We start from the raw sequence: 23501 nt of genomic DNA, 5'->3' as shown, positions 1-23501 counted from the left end.
GGTTGTGTTGTTAGTATTTGCAATGCGTTTCTGTATTTGCGTTGTGAGTATTTGCAGCACAGTTCTGTATTTGGTTTCTTTGTGAGTATTTGCAGCGCGTTTCTGTATTTGTTTGTGTTGTGAGTATTTGCAGCGCATTTCTGTATTTGGTTGTGTTGTGCGTATTTGCAGCGCGTTTCTGTATTTGTGTTGTGAGTATTTGCAGCGTTTTTCTGTATTTGGTTGCATGTGAGTATTTGCAGCGCGTTTCTGTATTTGGTTGTGTTGTGAGTATTTGCAGCACGTTTCTATATTTGGTTGTGTTGTGAATATTTGCAGCGTATTTCTGTATTTGGTTATTTGCAGCAGCTTTCTGTATTTAGTTGGGCTGTAAGTATTTGCAGAGCGTTTCTGTATTTGGTTGCATTTTGAGTATTTGCAGCACATGTGTTTTCAAACTGATGAAGTTGTTTTCTTAATTTGCTGGTGTTTTTTTATGTCAAATACTATGTCATTATACCTCAAACTCCTCTAATATGCAGGACACAATTTTAATCAGTATGTTGTGATGTTGACAATTTCAATCTTAATATATTTAAATGTTACATGTAATTTGTTACAATTTATTATATATAAATAAATAAATAAATAAAAGGACTTTACAGAGTGAGAGAGGGGGAATCAGAAGAGAGTAGACAGAGTGATGTAGTCAACCTGTGTGTGTGTATATGGGGGTGATTAAGAGGCCATGATGGATAGAGGTTGATGCAAAGATGCCAGAATTAGAGCCTAACTCTTTTTTTCAAGAAACACCGTGGGGATTTTTACTGACCACAGACACTCAGGATCTCAATTTAGCATCTTATCAGAAGGACGGTGCCTTTTTGCTGAACACTTTCCGCACTACTATACTTGAACATTAGGACCAGCTCAGGGTGAGCACCCCCTGCTGGCCTCACTAACACCTCTTCAGTGATCGCCCATCCAGGTGCTGACCAGGCTCAACCCTGCTTAGCTTCAGTGGGAAACCAAGAGGCCCTGAGAAGCACTAAGTATAGCATTTTAAACCTTTAAACTGCTTCTGACTACACAATCAGTTTGAAAGCTAACATATTTTTTGTTTTAACTATAACTGACAAAGTCATCATACAAATGCTGTAGTAACTGAAGCCGTGCGTATCATCTCTGCAGCAGCGGTGCGAGTCTGTGCTCATATCATGTGCCATCTCACAGTCTTTATTCTCTACAACTGCTACAACAACATGATGGAGATGGTGTAAGAGAGCAAAAAATACAACAGCGCAAAATAAATAATTCAATCTTTCTCTCATCGAGATAAGAGCATGCAGGGATGAAAATACCTCACAAGAGCTCCTAAGTTTTGGGTGTTGTGAAGAAGAATGTACTACTGACTCTTTAAAGAGGCCATATTATGCCCTTTTATAGTGTTGATTTTGTTTTTGGGGACTAATAGAATAGGTTTTCATGCTTGAATGTTGAAAAAACACAATATTTTTCACATATTTTTCATCGTTGCAGCACCTCTCTTCCAAGTCTGTCAGTAGTTAGTTTCTGTCTCTGTGATTCCCCGACTGTATATTAATGACGGGGAGTATATGGTAAGTATTTCATGTATTAGTTGTGCATTGGACTCACCCCAGTCCGAGCTGCCTGCAGACCACCTCAGCATCCATGTCATCCCACTGATCATCGCAAATGGTCCCCCAGCGCCCATCATGGAAGACCTCAACTCGTCCCTCAAAGTCCTCCTCCCCACCAACCAACCGCAACGGCGGTCCATTACCTGAGTGAGCAAACCAAGAATCATGACCCAAAGCCACAAACACATCAATATATGTAGTGACACTCAGAATGTTCTGCATGCAATACTCTCTCTGTGCAATAACCCAGCACTTCTTAACTGGAAGGTTGCAGGTCTTTTCTAATAAGGTCGCAGAAGGCAGTGAAAAAAATATGCTAAATACGACTAACCATAATAATGCAAAATATAGTCTGAACTTTTAGGTAAAAAAAAAAGTAAAGGAAAATAACCAAGATTACATTAAATACTGTTTCATGGAGAAATCTGCTGTTGATATAAATACTTTATTTATGTATGTATTAAAGTTTTGGTTTAGTAAGATTTGTTTTTTATAGAAATTAAAACTTTTATTAAGCAAGGGTGCATTTAACAGATCAAAAGTGACAGTAAGGACATTTATAATGATACAAAAGATTTCTATTACAAATAATAATGATGGCGTAATGATGCTGAAAATTCAGCTTTGACATCACAGGAATTAATTATACTTTAAAATATAATATAATATAATAATGTTTTACTGTATTTTTGATCAAATAAATGCAGCTTAGGTAAGCATAAGACATTTCTTTCAAAAACATAAAAAATGTACCGATCCATTTGCATTTGCGTAGTGTTGGGACTTATGCAGTTTTATTATTTTATCATAATAATTCTGTAAAATAAACAGTTGGAAAAGTGTTGGGTCATCAGTTGATGTCCAATGTAAAATCTGAGTCCCGAACCAAAACCAGAACCACTGCAATTAGATATATCCGCAGTTGCCACTAATATTTCAGATATAATAATAATAATTCATATCAGGAAAACATTATACGCAGCCATTTTTTCCCATTCAAGGGCTAAAACACATCCTTTGCTGCCCTGGTAACCCAGCACAGTGCACATCTGTCCGTGTGTCCTCAGACTGTGTCTTCAATAAAGCTCTCAGCAGGCAATCAGTTCAGACGCCATTAATTTGCTTTCCAACCTATTTTCCTGTTTTTTCCTCCCTTTTGTTCCTTTCTACAAAAGACAGTATGGATCTTTTGATTCCATCAAAGAAAGTATAAGCCCCCACTGAAATGTTTCATTAAAAATTCTAATTTCAGAGAGCGCCGATTTAGTAAGTCAATATGAATGGACAGAGAAGCTGCAATAACGGGAATTCAAAGATAACATAATCGTCCTCATGATGTTCCATCACACACCCTGCTGTTTTTGTCTTAGTATTCATGTAGATCAGAGATACTCAAATGATGTTGCTCGAGGGCCACTTTTAGAAAATGCAGGGTGGCCAGTGAATATAGTAATTTTTCATTTGTTTTTATATTAAAGTCCCCCTGTGGTACAAATCAAGTCTTTAATGTTGTTATATCTCTATGTGGTGTTTTTAATATGCTTTAAGACAAACCATGTGCAAATTCATTAGTCAACACCATTGCAAAGTATTTTCTCTTTAAAACTGCAGTGATCTAAAAACAGTTTCAAAAACGTGGTTGAAATCGCTAGTGTTTCTGACGTCACAAACAACATTGTAACCAATCACGTCAACGTGCCAGCAGGCTTTAGCATATCATTAACTATGACCGCTCTGAAGCAGGGGAGTCTTGAGAAGCCAGGTTATCCAGGTATATTTTTCTGTTGATATGAAAAATCGGGTAGATTTAGCAATATAGCGGGTGTATGATGTATATTACGATGTTATGATGAATATGCCTTTCTCCACTGACATTCTAAGATGTTCAAAGCATTTCTAAGGATACTGATTTTTAGAAGACAGCAGTCTGACTCACGAACGGGAACATGGTTTGTGTAACATTAGCAACACATTATTAGCTGTTTGATAACATAGTCAAGCAAAAGGTTAATCATATTAATAAACGTTACGTGTCCGACGTTGTAAAAAGCGATACCACTCGGTCAACTTACCTCAGTAAGTTGACCGAGTGGATCTTTGAGCTCGTGCGAGTGAGTGGAGGCGGGGCTAATTAGCATATTCATAGATCCGTGTATATTAAATGAAGCAAGGGTGTAGAGTTACATTCAAGCTATTTTAAGGCATGAATACATAAAATTTTTTACAGGAATTTTTTTTTAAATGTCATTTTGGTGATCAAAGATGAGTTTTAAGGGATACAATTATTGACTACAGGGGGGACTGTAGTGTGAAATGTGCATTAACCAACAATTAGAACAATGTTTCAGACCAACCTCATATTTATATCACAATATTCAACAAAAATCAGTGTCAAAGACTTTTTTTCACATTTTCAGTGCTGTTTTTAGGGCAAAATCGTTGGAATGAGAATTAAAGTGGTAAAATTGGAAGAATAGCTGAGAATAGTTCACTCTTATCGGCAGCTGAAAGCATAATAAAAGTCTAAATATTTAACAAGTGAACATGTCAGGGGAGTAGTTTATAGAATTTCATCAACCAGAGATGATAGTATTTGGATATGCTGATGTTTTATGTCAAGATTATTAAAAAAGTAGTGAAAAAACTTCTGTGAATTAATCTGCAACTGAATGTAATTTAATTAGCAAACTTTACACCCGGTCTGCACTGGAAGCAAGCAACGAGGTGAAGCACGACACAACATGAAGAAAAAAAATGATGCTCACATTATAAGCAATTGCAGACCACTTTGTTGATTATAATGGGAGCAATCTTCTTTGTACACTTACAGAGCAGACATGGAGGCAGAAACTGAATTCTCAGAACCAGACTTTGAGTAACCCTGATGATCTTTGTGAGGTATTTAAACACTTTTTCTGTCTCATGGCAGCTCTAAGGTTTTGCGAGGGCATCTAGATGCAGGGGTGTTTACAGCACTTGTCACTTAAAAGGTCATTAGCTTCACTCTCACAGAAAGCACACTGACCTTCAGGTGGTGCGCACACAACTCCAGCCTCGTTTCCATGGTTACAGTCACTAGTAACAAACTTCCTGCTTCTGCACTCCAGCAGGGATTTCTCATCACCACGGCAGCCAAGGCGGGCGTAGTGAAAAAGCCCGGAACCGGGGCCAAAATATGAATGCTGAAGAGCTGTGCCAATCTCACTACAACAAACAAAAGGAATTATGAAGAGAGAAAGAAAGAAGTACCAAATTATCTCCTCCACTGTTCAGTGACATAAGGCTTTCCACCCACTTTTAGCTCGTTTTATAAAGGCTAAATCAAAAATAGATATAGTAATGACAAAGACACATGTACATTTTAATGAATCATTTAAATTTGGAAATAAGTATCCACACAATGAGGAGCACAGATCCATTATTATATGGAAAATCAGATCTGATAGTCACAGATTGTCAAATAAAGTAGAAATGTATTAAATTAATTACATGACTAATTAATCAAATTAACTGCAAATAATCACACATTTGTTGAGAAAAAACAATTAGTATATTATTCAAAGATAATACCATACTGTGGCAGTCAATTTTCATATTATCTTTAATTAACTGTACTAAATTAAAGGGGCTACATGTAAGAATTTTCATGTATTCATCGCTTTTTGTATTGCCAATGTGTGAACAGCTTGTAACGAAACTTAAAAAATGAGACCTTCCCCGACTTCCTACAGTAGGTTGTTTATGAAGGCCTGTAGACTTATTTTTTAGTGAAAGAGTCAGTTTCTCTGACAAAATCCAAAAGTTGTGACGTTTACGCACACTCCCGAGAGCCGCTCTATCGTTCAATGACACAAGAAATGAATGCTTATACAATGTTCAGGAGGATAATGCGGAAAGAGCTATTCTGTACTATAATGTCAATGTGTCATGCAAAGAAAAGGTATTAATTCAAAGTATAGTCTCATATAGCCAGATCAATATAGTCTATAGTCTCAAACATACTTTATATTCAAACAATCATAACAGTGTAATTTTAATTACCTCATCTGTCGACATGATGCCGGTGAATTGCAGTGCTTGTGCAAATAACATATCCACATCGCTATGATCCGATGCTTTCTTAACTGCTGTTTTCTCACAGCTGTAATTTATGTTGTATGTTTATTTAGTTACTGAGGAAAGCGTGCAGCATACATTAAATTCATGTAAATGCCACTCTCAGTAGCATGGACGGCCTCTGGATGTTCGTTAACAGTATATCGTTGCAAAGGTATTTCCAACTTCCAACAGCAAAGAACAAAAAAGAACTTCACCATGAGTATATCAGCGCACTGAATCACGTTCAGTCACTTGTGTACGACTGCGAGCACGAGCAAAAGTTGCTGGCTGCAGTTCACGTAATGACCACCGGTGTCGCTAATAACAAGGGTTTCTGAATTCTACATGTATTAAAATTGACAGACCTTATTAGAAGGAAACATAAATTCCCATACCCCAGTCCAAGCTGTCGGCAAACCACACTGGCATCACGGTCTGTCCAATGTGTGTCACAAACTGACCCCCACTGGCCATTCAGGTAGACCTCCAGTCGGCCACTCTTTGAGGACGAACCTCCCGCTAACCTGACCGCTCCTGAACAGGTAAGGAAATAAGAATAGAAAGATTCTGAACGAAACCCACGCAAAACTAATTTTTAGCATATTGAAATTGTTCTGGGTGGTTTCTAGGAAATTGTTCTAGGAAAAGTCTGTAAACCTATAAATAAACCTATTTAAAACCAGTATTCTCATTCCTGACTATTTTGTAGAATTTAATAAGAATTAACAGTAAGTTATAAAATCTTACTGAAAAACAATCAAGGCCATTTTATTCCTTACAGGGAGGATAACAAAACTTTTAAGATTTAAATTCATTTTTTTTCTTTATTAAACTGCCCAAAATAGCATTTTATCTTTTAAAGAACTGAATTTGGACGTGGAAATTAACAGCTTAGCTTCTTTACAGAGACATTCAGAGTATTAGTGGTGCCAATAGTTATTTCAGATCCGTCATAAACTCCTAAAATCAGAGGCGAATTATAAAAAAGAATTTTGTTCTTATCAACGTATTTATGCATCTAATCCCAGCCCTAAACCTAACAGTAATATGTGATTGCTTGATAACAGGAACAGAATGTTGATCCAGGAACACATCGTACTTGGCAAAGTCACAGCCGCCATTTGTCTCCACTGCACACAGAACGCAATGATGTTTTTTACCATATCTAATTTTCCTGAGATACATACAGAATATTGTCAAGTCAAGAATGTCAACCATTGATTTCTAAATATACAGTCGATGCAAAACACAACAGTCTTCCAAGAGAGACAGAAAGGGAAGTAAGACAACAGTACACAAAGAGGTACTAAAAACACATATTTATCAGCTGAAGAATGTTAGAAGTTTCTAACATCAAAGGCTGACGTCCCACTAGCTGATTTTCAGTCATAAGCACCCATGTTTCTCTCCGCAGGGAACTAAACTCCCTGAAGAGTTAATGGATCTGACACAAACTTTTTCCTCAGCAGACGCAAAACCACATATTGCAAACACTGATTGTGTTTTTCTGGGATTCTAAAATGAATAAAATAAAACAGCGATGAATATTCCACAGCAAAATCCAGAGGGATTCATGGGGTAAAAGTACTCTGAATTGCTGGTATTTCTGTTGCTATTATGGCAAATTTCAAATCGATTTGCCAAAACACATTATTGCAATCTATGACAGGAAATCGAAGATTGTTCTTAATATTGTATTTACAGTAATCCGTGAGCATGACAGATCTCCAACAGAAGATTTTAGAAAAAGCAAAAATAGGTTGTTTTGAATTGGCTAGTGGAACACCTCCTTAAGGAATATTATAAACTCACAAAGCAGAGCTTTAATTGAAAACACTGTACAGTAATACGCACCTTGGTGGCAATCGCAGTAGGCCCAACCAATGGCCCCTGAGCTCTGTCTGAAAAAGCACCATGGGTTGGACTCACGGTCAGGATTTCGACAAAAATTGTGCTCTCCCAGACCCCTGCCCGGATACTGCTGCACATAATCTGGGAATTCAGTCCACTTCAGACAGGGTGAACCTGAGTCGGTCTGAGAAACGGTGCCGTTGTAATAGCCCAGCTCAGTGAAGCCCTCAGAGCAGGATAGAGGAACTGGAGAGAAAAAAAAAAAAAAAAAAAAAGAGAAAAAGGATTTTATACTGTAGACAAATCCGATTTAGTTTTCAAATCCCATCTTCAAGGCTGACTGTCCATTTTGCAAGTGATGAAATCTGATCTGTTTGTTCAGAGAGTAGTCAATATCCGGTGTATCTACTGTACATAATATGAGCATGATACCAAGAGAATTTCTCATTCAAAACTCGAGAGCAGCTGTCAGTGTTGAAAGAAAGGTCAGAAAAATGGAAATTTAGTCTCTGCTTAAGTCCATCATGACATCTTGCTGTGATGCTTAACACAAGAGAACATTGTCAATTCGACGAATGACGCACAGAATTTGTATTCAAAACCACTGCCTTGTTCACTCATTCACTACTCACAATTTAGTGAATGTTACATATTTTAGGAATATTTAAAAAGATAAAATATTAACAATGTATTATTATTAATATTAAATACATTATCATTATTATTATTATCCATTATTAATACGCATAAATATTAATATGAATAAAAGATAATTATTTTACCCTTATTTTAGGAAGAAGTGAGCAAAATGAGCATCTTTGGACATGGCTCCAGACAATATTGAACTTTTAATGAAAAAAAAAATTACTTAACATTCTGAAAATTCCATATTCCAATATATATTTTTAATCAGATTTCAAACCTTATAACTTTGCATTTCATGTGTATTTTACTGTTCAGACAACAACAAACAAACAAAAATCATATGTCATAAAAAAATCATAATTTGACAGACATATGTGTCTGTCAAACATCATAGCAGGAGAAATAGGGGGAAAAAAAATCAACTAAAAATAGAAAATATTTATTTTATTTTTTACATGTACACCTTAGTGTACATGTAAAAACCTTACTCAGTTATTGAAAAGAAACACAAAGTATGTTCTGTACTTATATTAGAAGTCTATGGGGCAATAGTACAACAGTTGCATTACGGACTTTCACTGGAAATTTCTTAATGCACATTAATACAGGTATTTTTTTTTTTTTTTTTACAAACAGACTCAAAAATATTTCCTGTGCTAATAGGCAGCATGGCACAGAATATATTGACATACCTTGTATTTAAAGTTGAAATGATGAATTTTTTTTTTTTTTGAAAAGCACACAAAGAAATGTAATTTTCTTTGAAACATGACTCATGAAAAATATAGGCTGTAAAGATGTAAAGAGTCAAAAATTAATCAAAAAATTATGTCAGCGATTTATTGTGAGTTTTCTAAGTTTTGAAGAAGTAACTATTGGTCTGCATGCAAAAAAATAAGTAAATAAATGTTTCAGGTTTAGTTCCAAGAGTGCTCGCTATCCAGCAAAATCCCCTTCTGTCATTAGAGTCCAAAATATTAATCCCTGTTGTATAATTTGCCAATGTGTAGAGCTCTGCACATGTGGCCTTTCAATATGGCTTTTCTGCCCATATTTTATATTTAACAGCGACACTTTTGTTTATCTCTCCAGAACACCCACCTTGGCCTCCAAGCCATAAGCACTGAATCCTCAGCCCCTGGGCTGGAGACTGAAAAGAGGGAGAAGTTGGGCATCTGGATCCCTTATACAGCCTCCTTTCCCAGCATAAAGGACGAGGGATTAGACAAGGCTGTGCTCTAAGCAGGTGCTGAGAAGCCAAGATGAGCAGCCAATAAAGCGGCAGGGAGCCGAACTCTCACTGACCTGCCCTACTTGAGCAAGAGCTACACCACCCGTACTGGATTTAAAGGCACAATTATTGTAAACTTGCACATAATGTTAAGGAAAACAGGTGGTTGTGGTTTCTAAGGCCCAGCTTTAAGACTACACGCATATCAATCACTATGTCATTGTCACATGTGTTACTTTCCTAAATTTTTTAGATTAGATGGTTATTTTCTTTTAATAACAAAACCTTGTTTCAAAGCAGTGTTTGATTGACAGATGAGTAGGCAGTCCGAGAAGATGGTTCGTTGATGGATGCATCAGTCATATGGATTAGCATTTACACTATAAATGTCACATGCATTGTTGACAACCTCAAAATGTGACTCTTCACATCATATGCCATCTAAATGTGATATTTCTGGAGTAAAATCGAGCTACAAGATCCATTTTGACAAAGTATAAGGAACCAATGCAGAAGTCAATGAATCTGAAATTATCACAAAGCTTTATTCATGGATAGACATCTGCCATGCCTAGCAATTATACTGTCACTTACAATGTATCCCAGCAGGTACGAACTGACAAGCTTCCAGTGACAAGTAATTTGTCTGTCCAAACTGAAAGAAAAAATTCTGCAAGATGTGACACAATCAAGAGTGTATTTGATGTTTAATATAGACCAGGATTTTGGACCAATGAGATTTCACTGTGGGTGGGGCTACCCAATGCAACACAACAAACAGAAAGCAAGTGAATGCAAAAAAATTTAATTCAATTATTTTTTATACAACTATTCTTTTCACAATGCACATTGTTCCAAAGCAGCTTTACAAAGAGTTGATTTGGAACAATATGAGGAAAAAAACCTTAGAAGGAAAAAACAAAGAAAAGAAGAAATGATTGGAAAAATGACTGAAGTAAACAGAAGTTCTCACACGATTATGGCTGGATCATAGCTAGCTGGATGGAAAATCATAGCTGGTCTTCTTCCAGAACTCAAACCCGATTATGTTAACTCAATTTTAGTGTTGTAGTGCTTGAAAATCAGGATCAAAATGCATTTCGCACACAACAACATCACACACACTGTGAATGGCTAGATAATGTGTATAGGAAAGATTATTAGTGGTGCTGTTCTAAACTTTCGAACAGTTTGAACACAACTTTGCTTCTCTCGCCGGATAACTGAACACATGGTGGGGAGGAGAGCAGAACTATGGGAAGAATTCATGGAGAGTTTAGATGGTGAGGTCCATATGGACTGTGAAATGCTGCAGACATTGCACAAAAAAGCCTCCAAGAGATGTCAGCAGATTTTCCATGTTTGTCTGCAGTTTTTGAGGAACTTTGTTGTGAGCTGGACCCAAAGACAGTCAGAGAAGGATGGAGAGGCTGTGATCTTTCACTTCCCATAATCCTCTGTTAACCCACAATTCCTTAAGTCCCAGAATCCAGCACTACATGACTCAGCAGAATGTCATTCCCAGCCTGTCACTAGAAAGCTCTGTAGATATGAAGGCTCCTCCACCTTCCATTTGCTTTTGAAAACACATCACTGGCAGTGGGAAGAACAGGCTGTTAATCACAGTCACGAATGGCACGTCTGCAGTCTTCTTTGTCTGTATACTCATGCGACTGCACTTTCTGAGCCAGGCTGTCTGTATTCAAGTGATATCAGAAAAACATATATTACAGAGGAACCGTGTGTGTGTGTGTGTGTGTGTGTGTGTGTGTGTGTGTGTGTAAAGAGCAGCAGTAGATTAATGTCTCCATCTGCAAGCTCAGACAGACTCACTGCAATCAGGGCAGAGCTGAATTAGACATATTAAAACAGGATGACAGAGAACGCTCTCAGAAAGAGTTGTGCCAACCTCAGGGAAATCGTTGACTGCGTTTCTGCTTAATTGGATGCATAAAGATGTGTGGGCAGGAAACGCCATAATGCTGTCGATAAAGTGTCTGGAACCAACCGAAAAATATTTCATCTGTAGAGAGTGTCACAGAATAAAAAGCTTTTGATTGCTTTTTACATTCATTTTCATCTTAATTAGTATTTTGTCTTGCTTTACAATAAAAAAATCTAAACATCCTTAAACAAGATTAATTTACTTGAGAAGCAAAATTGTGTCAGATAGTAGGACTTGCTTTAAGAGAATATTTCTTTAATTAAGGTTATCTTACACCATTGGCAAAGTAACTATCTTGTTTTGAGGATAAAGCTAATAAAGTGTTTACGCTCTAAAAACAGACTTACTGTTCAAAGGTTTGGGATCTGTGAGATTTTTTTAATGTTTTTGAAAGGCCGCGTGTATTTGATCAAAAGTACAGTAAAAACAGTAATATTTTGAAATAATATTACAATTTAAAAGACCAGTTGTCTATTTTAAATATATTTTAAATGTAATTTATTCCTGTGATGGCAAAGCTGAATTTTCAGCATCATTACGCCAGTCTTCAGTGTCACATGATCCTTCAAAAAATTATTCTGATATGCTGATTTGCAAGAAACATTTCTTATTATTATCAACATTGCTGCTTAATATTTTTGTGATGAATGGAAAATTAAGCATTTATTTGAAATAGAAATCTTTTATAATATTATACATGTCTTTACTGCTACGTTTGATTAATTGAATGCCCCCTTACTGAATAAAAGTAATTTCTTTCAAAAACAAATCTTACTGACTTCTTAGTACTTTTTAATGGTAGTGAATACTGAAGGAGGAATTTGAGTCTAATCTATGGAACAGAATATCATAGAAGCATGGTGTGGATTGTTTGCCATCTTGGCAACCGCACATCAACACCCTAGGAACAACTCACCCCAGCAATTTTTATATAGTAAACAGAATATGGACCGTAATAAAAGACTTTATTCATAATTCACAGATTATCTTCACCTTGCAGCTCTTGAAACAAACTTATGGTGCAGTTTTGATGTCATGACATTAAGAAAGACTAAATTATCATTGACATTTGATGTAACCAACATCCATCCTGCACAATAGGTGCTATATTTGATATTGCTTTTAGAATTTATGGTGCATTTATTATGCTTTTTGGAATTTTACAGCCCCTGGTCATGATAAACTGACATTATATGGAAGATTCTTTAAAAAAAAAAAAAAATATTGTGTTCCACACAACTGGAATGACATAAGGGTAAGTAAATAATGATAGAATTTCCATTCTTGAGGGCTTTTCACACTTGAAATAGCTAACCCTGGGTCATTCTAAACCCTGGATAAACGGAATCCTGGGTTATCTTGCTTCACGTTTCACACTACTCATAATTTACCAGGGGTTAACAATTAATCCTGGGTATTCATAAGCTGACGTTCCACATTGTACATTCCTAAACCCTGGGTTAACATTCTTATTTGCATATTTGCGGTGTCAGTGTCATTGATTGGATAAACGCAACGCGCGACCTGTTTACATAGCTCTAGCATTGTGCATCTTCATATTGCCGACTGTACTATTGAGTTCATACTGAATGGACATGTAAGGACTATGTAAGGTCTCTTCTTCACTCAAATTGTTGTGTTTTCTGTCTGCATTTGACATTTTTCCTCTCAAACGCTGAATTTACTGTTTATAGACAATGCGCAGTGTTTCTGTGACTGTCCAGAGCAGGCAAATATGAGTATGTGATTGGTTGTCTGTTGCTAAGCGTCTGGCTGTAACATTCTGAGGGGCTGTTCACATATCGCGTCTTTTGCGCGCTCAAATTCGTTATTTCAAATGTAGCCGTGCGGCAGGTGCGCTCATAATGGAAGTGACTCGTATGCAGTGCGTTTTCCAGTCGCATCGAGATGAAAAATTTTCAACTTTTCAGAAAGCCGCAAACGCACCGCGGGTCATGTGACAAGAACCAACCGATCAGCTTCGGCCTTTCTGTAACAAAACATCGAAAGCTGTACAGGGTGGTTGTACATTGCTGTACAGGGTGGTTTTTATATCTCATCTCCATAAATATATCTAGTAGTAAAGCTAATGCAAGGGCTAGAAATCAATTTATCCTTTGCTGAAACTTCCTCGTCCTCGTGGAGAGCGCAGTTCGTGATTGCATAGCAACGACAGACGCCACGGGAGCGCAAGCGCTTTGGAAAGAAGGAGAAAGTTTTTAGACGCGATGGGTGAACGGCCCCTAACACCGCATCGTTTCACACTGTACAATTTGGCACTGCAATGCGGGGTAAACACCGCAAAAGTGCCAACCTGCTCCGTAGCAAGGTGTCATAACCCCGGTGCTAACTCCGCTTCTAAATTACAAGTGTGAAACGTTCCTTTACCCGGGGTTAAATGCAGTGTTTAGAACGACGATAGCCCGGGGTTAAGCGCAGTGTGAACTATGTCTTTAAGACTGATACATTAGACTGACGTTTGGATCCTTTTATAAAAGAGAACAGAGGAGATAGACATCTTCTGTGTGATGGAATAATACATATGATGATAAAAAGAAGCAGAGAGATTTTAACAGGAATGACAGGGAAGGTCAGGTAATAAAAGAGTGTAAAACAGGCGTCTGGCATCAGGACCAACACCAAGAGTTGGCCATGCTTATTCAACACAGGCTCAGACATTTCGATCCAATTCCATTACAGTGCAAGAAAAAAATGGCTGATCCCCAGGTGTTAATGACTCCTACGACATGGAATAGGTCGGGGGAGGGGACGCTACGGGGAAACAGAGAGAGAGAGATGCATGTAGGATGCATGCTCTACCATGGATCTGATAAATGAACACATCCCGCTCTTTGAAAACAAGAAACAAAAACTCTTGTGAAATCATCTTATACTGACATTCTTCTCCATTCTGAAGCAAACACACGAGGATCTGACACATAAGGTGGGGGATGAAACATCAAAGCTGTTTGAGAAAGCAAAGACTGGCACAGAAGCACAGAAGAGGGAGAGAAGCTGAGAGAGTCTTTTCTGTGAGGTTTTGATGTTGTATTCCAAAAAGAATTATTTAAAAAATTACCTTATGAGTCAACTATCAAAATTGGAGGACATAAGTAATTCAATCAAAGCTTGGGCGATATAAACAGAGCCAACAAACACGAAGAATTTCAATTTTGTTGCACAACAAAAAAAAATAAAAATACTTTAAAAGCAAATACGGGCAATCAAATAGGAACAATCAGATAAAATAGCTTAGATATAATAGAACTTCTAGACAATATGCAGTTAACAGTGGGTGCAAAAAATAAGCAAAACAATCATTAAAAATAATAAGAAAAAACAAAATAAGACAAATAAATAATCCAGAGCATTGTATTAGAGCTCTTTGGCTGGAATTCATTCACCTTCAGCCACTGACACCCTCTGTGCCGCTCCAAGCTAATGGAAGCACACTGGCAGAACGAATGGCAGCAGAAATCAAGTCATTTACGCAAAGCATCCGTATGGCGTACTTGGACACACACGCTCTCTCTGCGCCATAGGAGAGCTCATTCTCCATCCCCAAATAATCCATTTCCCCACCACAATGAATATTTGATACGGTTCACATAACGTGCTTTGGCGTGTTAAGCGAATGTGGGAGCAGATGCATGGTGGGGCACCAATGGGTGACAGGAAACAACATAAGAACATCAGGGAATTCAGGGCATTTAGCATTGGATTTTCTTTTTATTTGCAAAATAAACCAAAAATGAGTTCTCTTATGGCAACTGTTTCATGTACAAAGCTTCAGTGCAAGACAACAAAGACTTTGCACATTGTTTCAAAGGATATAACATTTTTTTTTATTTGTGGTCCACTGTGGCATGCTACCTAGATCTATAGGAATCAATCTAACCATGCAACTTTCAAGAGAACTATAAAATCATAAGCTGACCCATTTCTTTTGATGTATAAGGGATGCTTCGGGCACGATTTATGTTTTAAATGAGAAAAGAAAACCAAATCGCTCAATCTAAGCCCTTTCCGTTTTCCCGGCACCATAAAGCCGTCTGATTGGCTAGTCCAGGGCGGGCTGTTTATCTGTCTTGATGCAGTGACATCAAAGCACTGACAGTCATTAGCACTTCGGGATTGGTACTGGGGAATTTCACGCTGTCAAAGTATATGAGGGCGAGATGAGGGAGAAAATCTGACACAGCTCAGAAAGATGGGACACCATCACAGGGTGGATGCCCTTATTAAGCATCCACACTGGCGATATCCAGTGACCAGCGCACAGTGATGTGGTGTAAATGTCACATTTTGGAGCTCTAGAGGAATTGATGAATTATTAATATAAGACAACCCATCGCAAATCCATCTTCATCGGCTCATTACTAACACAGCCAGAACTGAGAGAATGAGATATAGTGGAATGTAACTCTAAACAAGCATTTGTTTTTAATTGTTCATACATCTGTAAATGCATTAAAGATGAAAGTGAGAGAGCGCCTTCTTTATAGACCATGAAATGAAAATTGTGTTCTGTGGCTTTTAGTACTTTGAAGCCATCTACAGTATATGCTAGTGTACTCTTCAAATATGATAGAAGCGTAACTTTAAGCAGATATTCACATTTAAAATTTATAGTCTTTCGCTTCTGGGAAAATCAACCGAAAATATTGATGACTCATCTTGCACTACGCAGATTTTTGTGCAATCAAACGCTCTCTAGAATGAGGATGTTTCTCCGCTAATACCACCTGAACCATCAAACAAGGAGCAAATCATGCTTATGGCTGCAATCTCTTCAATAAATATGTTCTTTTGCAAAAAATAAATGAAATTTCATGGAGAATTCAATACCGTTTACACCTGGAATTAACATCCGTTTAGGGTGATCCAATTACGAGTTTCCAGAAGATACACATTACTATTTAGCCCTGGTTTTTACATGCACCTCAAATGTGTGACTACTTGTGTTTTTGAATGGATGGTCTCTGATTTCATGACAAATGACATCACAAACAAATCACGTACTGTTTCAGTATGGTACTGCATGTTGATGAAGTGCAGCAATGTTTGCACACCATATTCTCAAATACACTTGAAATTAATTCTTGTCGCAAATAACATTTTGAGCAAAATACACAGTTATTTTAATACTATACCTGTACTAAATGAACTCATGATGCTTTATATGATCTATATTTATTTCATTTAGCATTTATGCAAATCAAACTATCTGTCATTGCATACAACAGTCAATTTAGGCTTTTCTGATTTATTTATTTATTTTTTTTGAGTCAGAAACAAAGTTTAAATCTCTTAGCACAGTGGTGATGAATATGTTGTCTGGGACACATTTGGACTAATTAGCATTTACACGACAAATGAAGTTGGGTCACATGCATTTTTGACCACCTCTGAATGTGGTTTGAGTGATCATAACAAAACGTTTTGGAATCTCTTTACATGTATTGGATCTTCTGAAATGAATGTTAATAGCAGGTGTAAATGGGGTCTAAAACAGAGAGGACACATATTGGCTCACCTGTATTCTGCACTGCATTCAGGTAGCTGTCATCACCATTCACCTGCAGGGAGGAAAAAATGAAACTGAGTTCAAATGCAGAAAGCTGACAGAATTATGAATTGATTTGTTCGGAACACTAAAGTGTCTGTTTTTCTGGAAAAGTGAAGTTTTATCTTCTTAGACGTGACACACATTTGAACAGCGGTACATTCCGTTTCTGCCTGGCTCAGAGGATGCTGTGAGAGTCACTCCTGACAGGGAACGAAGATAATATCTGTTAATATTTTAACTGACATTTTATTTCTGCATTTTCTTGTACTGCACTGTGACTGAAGAGCAATTAGGAGATGAGTTATCATCTTAATATTTAAAGGTAACTGCTGTCTTACAATGGAAGAGAGGACTGTGGTGTGAAAAAAATGGGTAAATGGGGAAAAATTGCCTTTCCACACTATATTTAAGTGGCTTTAATACAAAGTAAAAATCTTCTTAAAAATAACAAAGCATGTTTTTCACTAAACACAAAACTGCTATTTAATCATATTCATTTATATTTTTTGATCCATATAACACAGCGATAAACAGCAAAATGTACATTTAATTTGAATTATTGTAACATTTGAAAAATAATGCCACCATTTTTTTTAATTGATTCACAAAAAAAATGAACAGTTTGACAGGATTCAAGGAAATTAATCGAACAACAAATCAGAAATGCAAAAAAAAACCCATCTTAACGCTCTTAATTAATCTCATATTCATAGTCACGAGACCAAGAAGAATCATGAAACTAGTCTGATGATACACTCTTTAGGAAACCTAATAGTCAAATAAAATGCACATTAAAATCTTGGTGAATACTCAATTGCCTATAGCCCTATTTTCTACTAACAGTTCCACAAAGACTTTGGATGACTCTGCAAACAATGCTACAACAATACGCTTTAAAGGGTTCACCCAAAAATAAAAATTCTGTCATTACTTAATCACCCTCATGTCGTTACAAACCCGTAAGACTTTCGTTCATCTTCGAAACACAAATGAAGATATTTTTAATGAAATCTGAGCAATTTCTATCCCTCCATAGACAGCTACGCAACTACCACTTTAACGCTTCAAAAAGTTCACAAAGAGATCGTAAAACTAATCCACATGTGTATCCAAGTGGTTTAGTCCAAATTTTTTTAAGAGACACGATTGCTTTATATGCTGAACAGATTGAATTTAGGCTTTTATTCACATAGGCCTATAAACATTCATGAACATACACATCAGATATGGAAAACGGAAGCTCAAGCATGCTTGCTTGATGCGTGAGAACCAATGAGGTTTATTCTCGTGTGTTACGCAGCACGTTTTAGCTTCCACAAGAACCAATGAGTTCAGAAAAATTGGATTAAACCGCTCAATTCATATGGATTATTTTTATGATCTCTTTATGAACGTTTTGAAGCGTCAAAGTGGTAGTTGTGTAGCTGTCAATGGAGGGACAGAAATCGCTCTGATTTTATTAAAAATATCTTTATTTGTGTTCCGAATATGAACGGAAGTCTTACAGGTTTGGAACAACATGAGGGTGAGTAATTAATGATAGAATTTTCATTTTCGGGTGAACTATCCCTTTAATATATTAACTTCTCAATATTCAGTTGAAAATCAAGCTACTCATATGGTGATGAAATCTGGCACTGGGTTTTCAAACCATTCAGCTAAAATTTGGGCACCTGTCAAGGTTGAGTACACCCTAGAAATCTGTGGGTTGCTGATAGAGTGTCATTGTGGCAGCAAGAAAGAACTAAAGCTGCTTCTGTGACTTGAAATGCAATGAGAGATTTCAGTGAAGCAGGAAAACAGCTATAAAGGGTTGAGTTTTCCAGAACCAATTGGACTCTGTTCTCCCAACTGATTTCTCGCAGAGCATTAGAAACCATGCAGCTTGTAATCCTACATTTGACCTAGCATTCATCACTGACCCTTAAGAATATTTAAACTTCTTGTAGGTTTACCAGGTCTTCAAAAATATATAATAGAATAGTTCATCTATAAATAACAATTCTGTCATCATTTACCCACCCTCATGTCTTTCAAAACTAGTATGATTTTCTTTTATCTGTGGAACGCAAAAGGAGTTATTTATAGCATAAAGCCCAAGGTGCTTTTTTTCCCCATACAACGACAGTGAATGTTGATGGTGTTCAAGCAATACTTTCAACGCAAGATTTTCAGTCACTTAAATTCCAAACACAAAGCTAACAAATGGCTTCAGAAGATGCATACAATATACAGCATGAGTCATATGGATCACTTTTATGATGCTTTTGGAGCTTGACAGCCCTTTCGTTGCATGGAAAAGAGCAGATCAGTCATTCTGTTAAACTTCTTTTGTGTTCCATACAGGTATAGAAAGACATGAGGGTGAGTAAATAATAACAATATTCTCAATTTTGAAAGAAACTATTCCTTTGAAACCCTTTTGCTTCTATGCTGCACTGCACGGTTATTTTATCAAACACATCTTCAGATGAAAACATGGTATTGATTTACTTCATTAATTTATAACCAATAAACTGATCTGGGGGTTTAGCACCACCAGCAGGGATAATTGCATTATAGATAACAAGCTCCAGTTATGCACCCTGATATTTATGCTCATATCAACACTCTCCGGTCAGTTACGGCCATAATTGCATCTGTCATTCTCATTCCACAGCAGCAACTGAGTCCAGACTGACGCTGTCCTTGATTATGTTCCTTTCCCTGAAATAGCAAAATACACATCAAAAAGCCCTTGATTTAAAGCAGCATCTTTGTTTTTTTACATCCTATTGGCTTTTGCATCTCAAATGACACCTATACAAGAAACAGACTGTGGTAATGGAGTATAGCACAGATGAATGAACATATGACCAGGTGTGTCTTATACTGACAGCTGCAAACAGAGGAAGGCACACAACAACCTCGATGTCTAGCCTATAGCACATATCCGGTGCTGCTGCTCTGTATCTCAGGAGTCTAATTGCAATTGAACATTTTAAAATGCATGCAGATATATAAAATCAATCCGGTGTTATTACACAATCTCAGGAGCAAAGCCTTTCAACAGATTTGTTGGTGCTGTAAAATTTTCATAATCAAGAGGTGCATAAAGTCTCTAATGGAGCACGGCAGTCATATTACTCATTAATTCCTTCCCATAGTGCTGTTGTTTCACCGCCCAAACAGATGTTAAGATACTCCAGCTCTGTAGTGAATGTGAAATGAGATGGAGATGTACAGTTATCTAGCTGATGAATCACGCTGATGCCTATTTCTTTATGTTATGCTAAAAAACGAACCATTTAGAAATGCTTTAGCAGATATTAGTACAAAAAAAAGAGACTTAAATCTTGTTCAAAGCATTTCTGTCCAATCTTTCACAAATGGATGTTTCTTTGTCTTCTGTGCTGAGCTGAGTTTTGAGACTCCTATGTGCAGATATGCTCTAGTATACCCAATAAAATCAACCATTCTTTTCAGAAATTTTGATAGCGAATTCTTCTCCACATCCCCTGAAATACCATTATGTGTGTGGGTCAATAATTTTGTTCTAGCACACTCATCAAACTCATTAGTCTTACAGCAGAATATGGGTCAATGTGTTGTATTTTTGCCATGGAATCATTGTGGTTTGCAAGCACTGGTTTTTATGCATTTAAATATGATAAAGAAGACACACACAAAAATAAAGATCTCAAATGAAAACTGAATTAATTCTCCATGTGTGTATCGCTTAAGCGACATTTCCTCTCTACAGCATGTCAGATCCTCTATTAGAGGGAGGTGGCTTTGCTTGAATCCATTAAACAGCATGTGAGTGTTATATTGCACAATGACAGATATTAGATGCTGAACTAGATTTGACCAAAAAAGGTGCACTTTGAAATCATGCTGCATTAATGTTACCGGCTCAAAGCGATACAAATAAGAACAGGTAAAAGCACACATGGTTGTAGCAAATGCAATAAAGCCATTTAGTTGTATTTGAATAGCCCTAAGGCGCATCCTACCTCCAGCAAGACTGCAAACACACCAAGCAGGGCGAGCATCCTCCACACTCTTGGATCCATCCCTATCTGCGGCTATGGGTCAGTTTCATTGTCCGGTATTAGAAGCTACCTCCGGAGCAGGGTGTATTCGCGAATGAGCGCTGTTCAAACGGTTTGACTGTCACAACTGCGAGGATGCCGTTTAATAGCGTTGGTTTCCAGGGTGAGTGATGCGATGCTCCGTGACCCGCCGTAGGTTGATATGTGATGTCTAATCGGTGTTGTGGAGTATAGTGTCACGGACGCGCACACACCTCTCGTAGCGACCCACGCGCAGCGCTACGTCTCCAAGCGCTCACGCACCCCGCAGCCAACAAAACTGGGCGTCACTGCTGCCTTAGTGCAAACCTGGCAACACAGAAATAATAATAATAATTAATAAAGAACAAGTGAAAGCCATTTGTGACATATGTGCCGAAATGGAAATAGCGCTCTATAACTCTAATAATAATAATATTATAATAATGTGTGAAATAAAACCTACAACTATAAATAAATACATTTTTGTTTAGTTATGCTATTCAATTTCTCCACAAAATATAGACCAATAGTATTGTAGTAGTTCACAATGTGTAAAACTCAGTGGTTATTATATCCACACAACAGCGTTGTTGTGAAGAACAGAAAGTAAGTAATTATTCACTGATTTTTTTATACAATTTTGAACTTTAGAATCGATTGTGTTTGTGAATCGGATCGATTTATTAAAAAGGTCCGATCGAATTGAATCGATTCAAACGAATTGTTACGAATTCGAACTACAAAATCTCTAATGAATGCCATGTTTCATTGAGACCAAGGCTGGATATTAAACTTTGTAGAGAGAATAACAACTTGGATTAAAAACTTAGAAAAGGCCTATAGCACATATGTCATTTTGATGGAAAAAAAATACTGTTTTGCTGTTCACAGAGCCTAAGAATGTGTGATTTCTCAGAACACATAGGTCCTATCAGGTACTAGGGACATTTTATGTGTTAAAAATAACACTCAATTTACAGCATCTTTAAAGGTGTGGTTGATTATGATTTCACTTTTTTAACTTTAGTTAGTGTGTAATATTGCTGTTAGGGCATAAACAACGTCTGCACAACATCTGTTACGACGCTCATAGTTCAATGCAAAGGAAGACATTTTCTTTTAAAGAATTCTCTGTTTAAGGACTACAACAAACGGCTGGTAGGGACTAAAACAAGCTTTTTCCAGGGTTAGTGACATCACTAACCCTAAAATGTACATAAACCAGGGGGGTGAGGTCATTTTGGGCTGCTTTAGAGAAGAGGAAGAGTTGTTGTAGTAGTGTATTGTTGCCATACCGTCATTTTACACCAGACTGCTTCACAAACGAGGGTCAGTTCAACACTAGATTTGCACAAAAGTTTAACATGATGACACATGCTAGTCGATGAGGTGAATCAACTCCACAGCAACTATATAAATTCATCCACTAACCGTTCAGAAATGTCCAGATGCATTCTTTAAGTGTAACTTCTTCCTGAGTCCCTCCATCAGCGTCCGACTCCGGTTTGAACAATGTAAGGCTGAACACTGTTACTGACAATCGTAATTTTGGCTGCGTGAGATTCTCCAGCTTTGTTGTTGTTGAGCAACCGAAGTGTGAGCTGTTAAAGCTCTGCCCTCTTCTGGAAAGGGGGCCAGAAGCAGCAGCTCATTTGCATTTAAAGGGACACACACAAAAACGGCGTGTTTTTGCTCACACCCAAATAGGGGCAAATTTGACAAGTTATAATAAATGATCTGTGGGGTATTTTCAGCTGAAACTTCACAGACACATTCTGGGGACACCAGAGACTTACATTACATCTTGTAAAAGGGGCATTATAGGTCTCCTTTAAATAACTACCCCTTCAGGTAAGCAGGATGACTGACTATTTAATCCACCATACTGACCAGAAGAGAATTAGTCTCCCTTTGCATTTTAGATAGGGATTTTATGCATGGAGTTTGTATGTCCAACTGCTGTCATTTGCTTACACAATGGGGTTTTTAGTTCTAAAACTTGTCTCCACTTTGAGATAATCTCTATTGTTAAAAGTGCTATATAAATAAAGTTAAACTGAATAAAATTATAGTTTAATTAATAACCTCCAGCCAATTTGCTTTATCAAGAGATTATTTTTGCAGCCTTTTTTTGTATTGTTGTACGTTTACCCTCTAAATGTGCATAAACAAAGTGATCTCTCTCAACAAATGTTTGTTTTGCATGCAACAGTAGATAGGTGAATATGAGGTCTGAATCTTCAAAAAAGAAAAAGACCTGGAGGGATTTTGAATAAAACCAGCAGAGGGAACATTATAAAGTGCAGCAATGATTAAGAGGGGAGAAAAATAAGAAAATTAATTTTTTGTGTGGGTTTTGGGTAGGAAGAACAGAATATTTCCCTCACAAATAATCGTGATGAATGCACCCACTAGTCGAAAAAAGTTTATGGATATTTCCAGAAAACATAACAATATAGAAAGTTAC

At 37.1% G+C, this 23501-nt stretch overlaps 1 protein-coding gene across 1 annotated transcript in view; it reads right to left on the bottom strand.

Moving 5' to 3' along the window:
- The window catches only part of si:ch73-127m5.1 (neurotrypsin), a 38903-nt gene extending 17542 nt beyond the window's left edge, over nt 1–21361 (bottom strand). The window contains exons 1-6 of the mRNA XM_051915614.1: nt 20975–21361; nt 16947–16989; nt 7593–7835; nt 6134–6272; nt 4666–4844; nt 1636–1783 (exon numbers count right to left, since the gene is read on the bottom strand). Of these exons, the coding sequence (XP_051771574.1) occupies nt 1636–1783; nt 4666–4844; nt 6134–6272; nt 7593–7835; nt 16947–16989; nt 20975–21034 (812 nt within the window). The 5' untranslated portion in view covers nt 21035–21361. The remainder of the gene's footprint in view (nt 1–1635; nt 1784–4665; nt 4845–6133; nt 6273–7592; nt 7836–16946; nt 16990–20974) is intronic.
- Between the last annotated feature and the right edge of the window lie 2140 nt (nt 21362–23501).

The sequence above is a fragment of the Ctenopharyngodon idella genome, chromosome 12 (genome assembly GCF_019924925.1).
Source record: "Ctenopharyngodon idella isolate HZGC_01 chromosome 12, HZGC01, whole genome shotgun sequence".
Lineage (NCBI taxonomy): Eukaryota > Metazoa > Chordata > Actinopteri > Cypriniformes > Xenocyprididae > Ctenopharyngodon > Ctenopharyngodon idella.
This window is presented reverse-complemented; position numbering and strand designations above follow the sequence as displayed.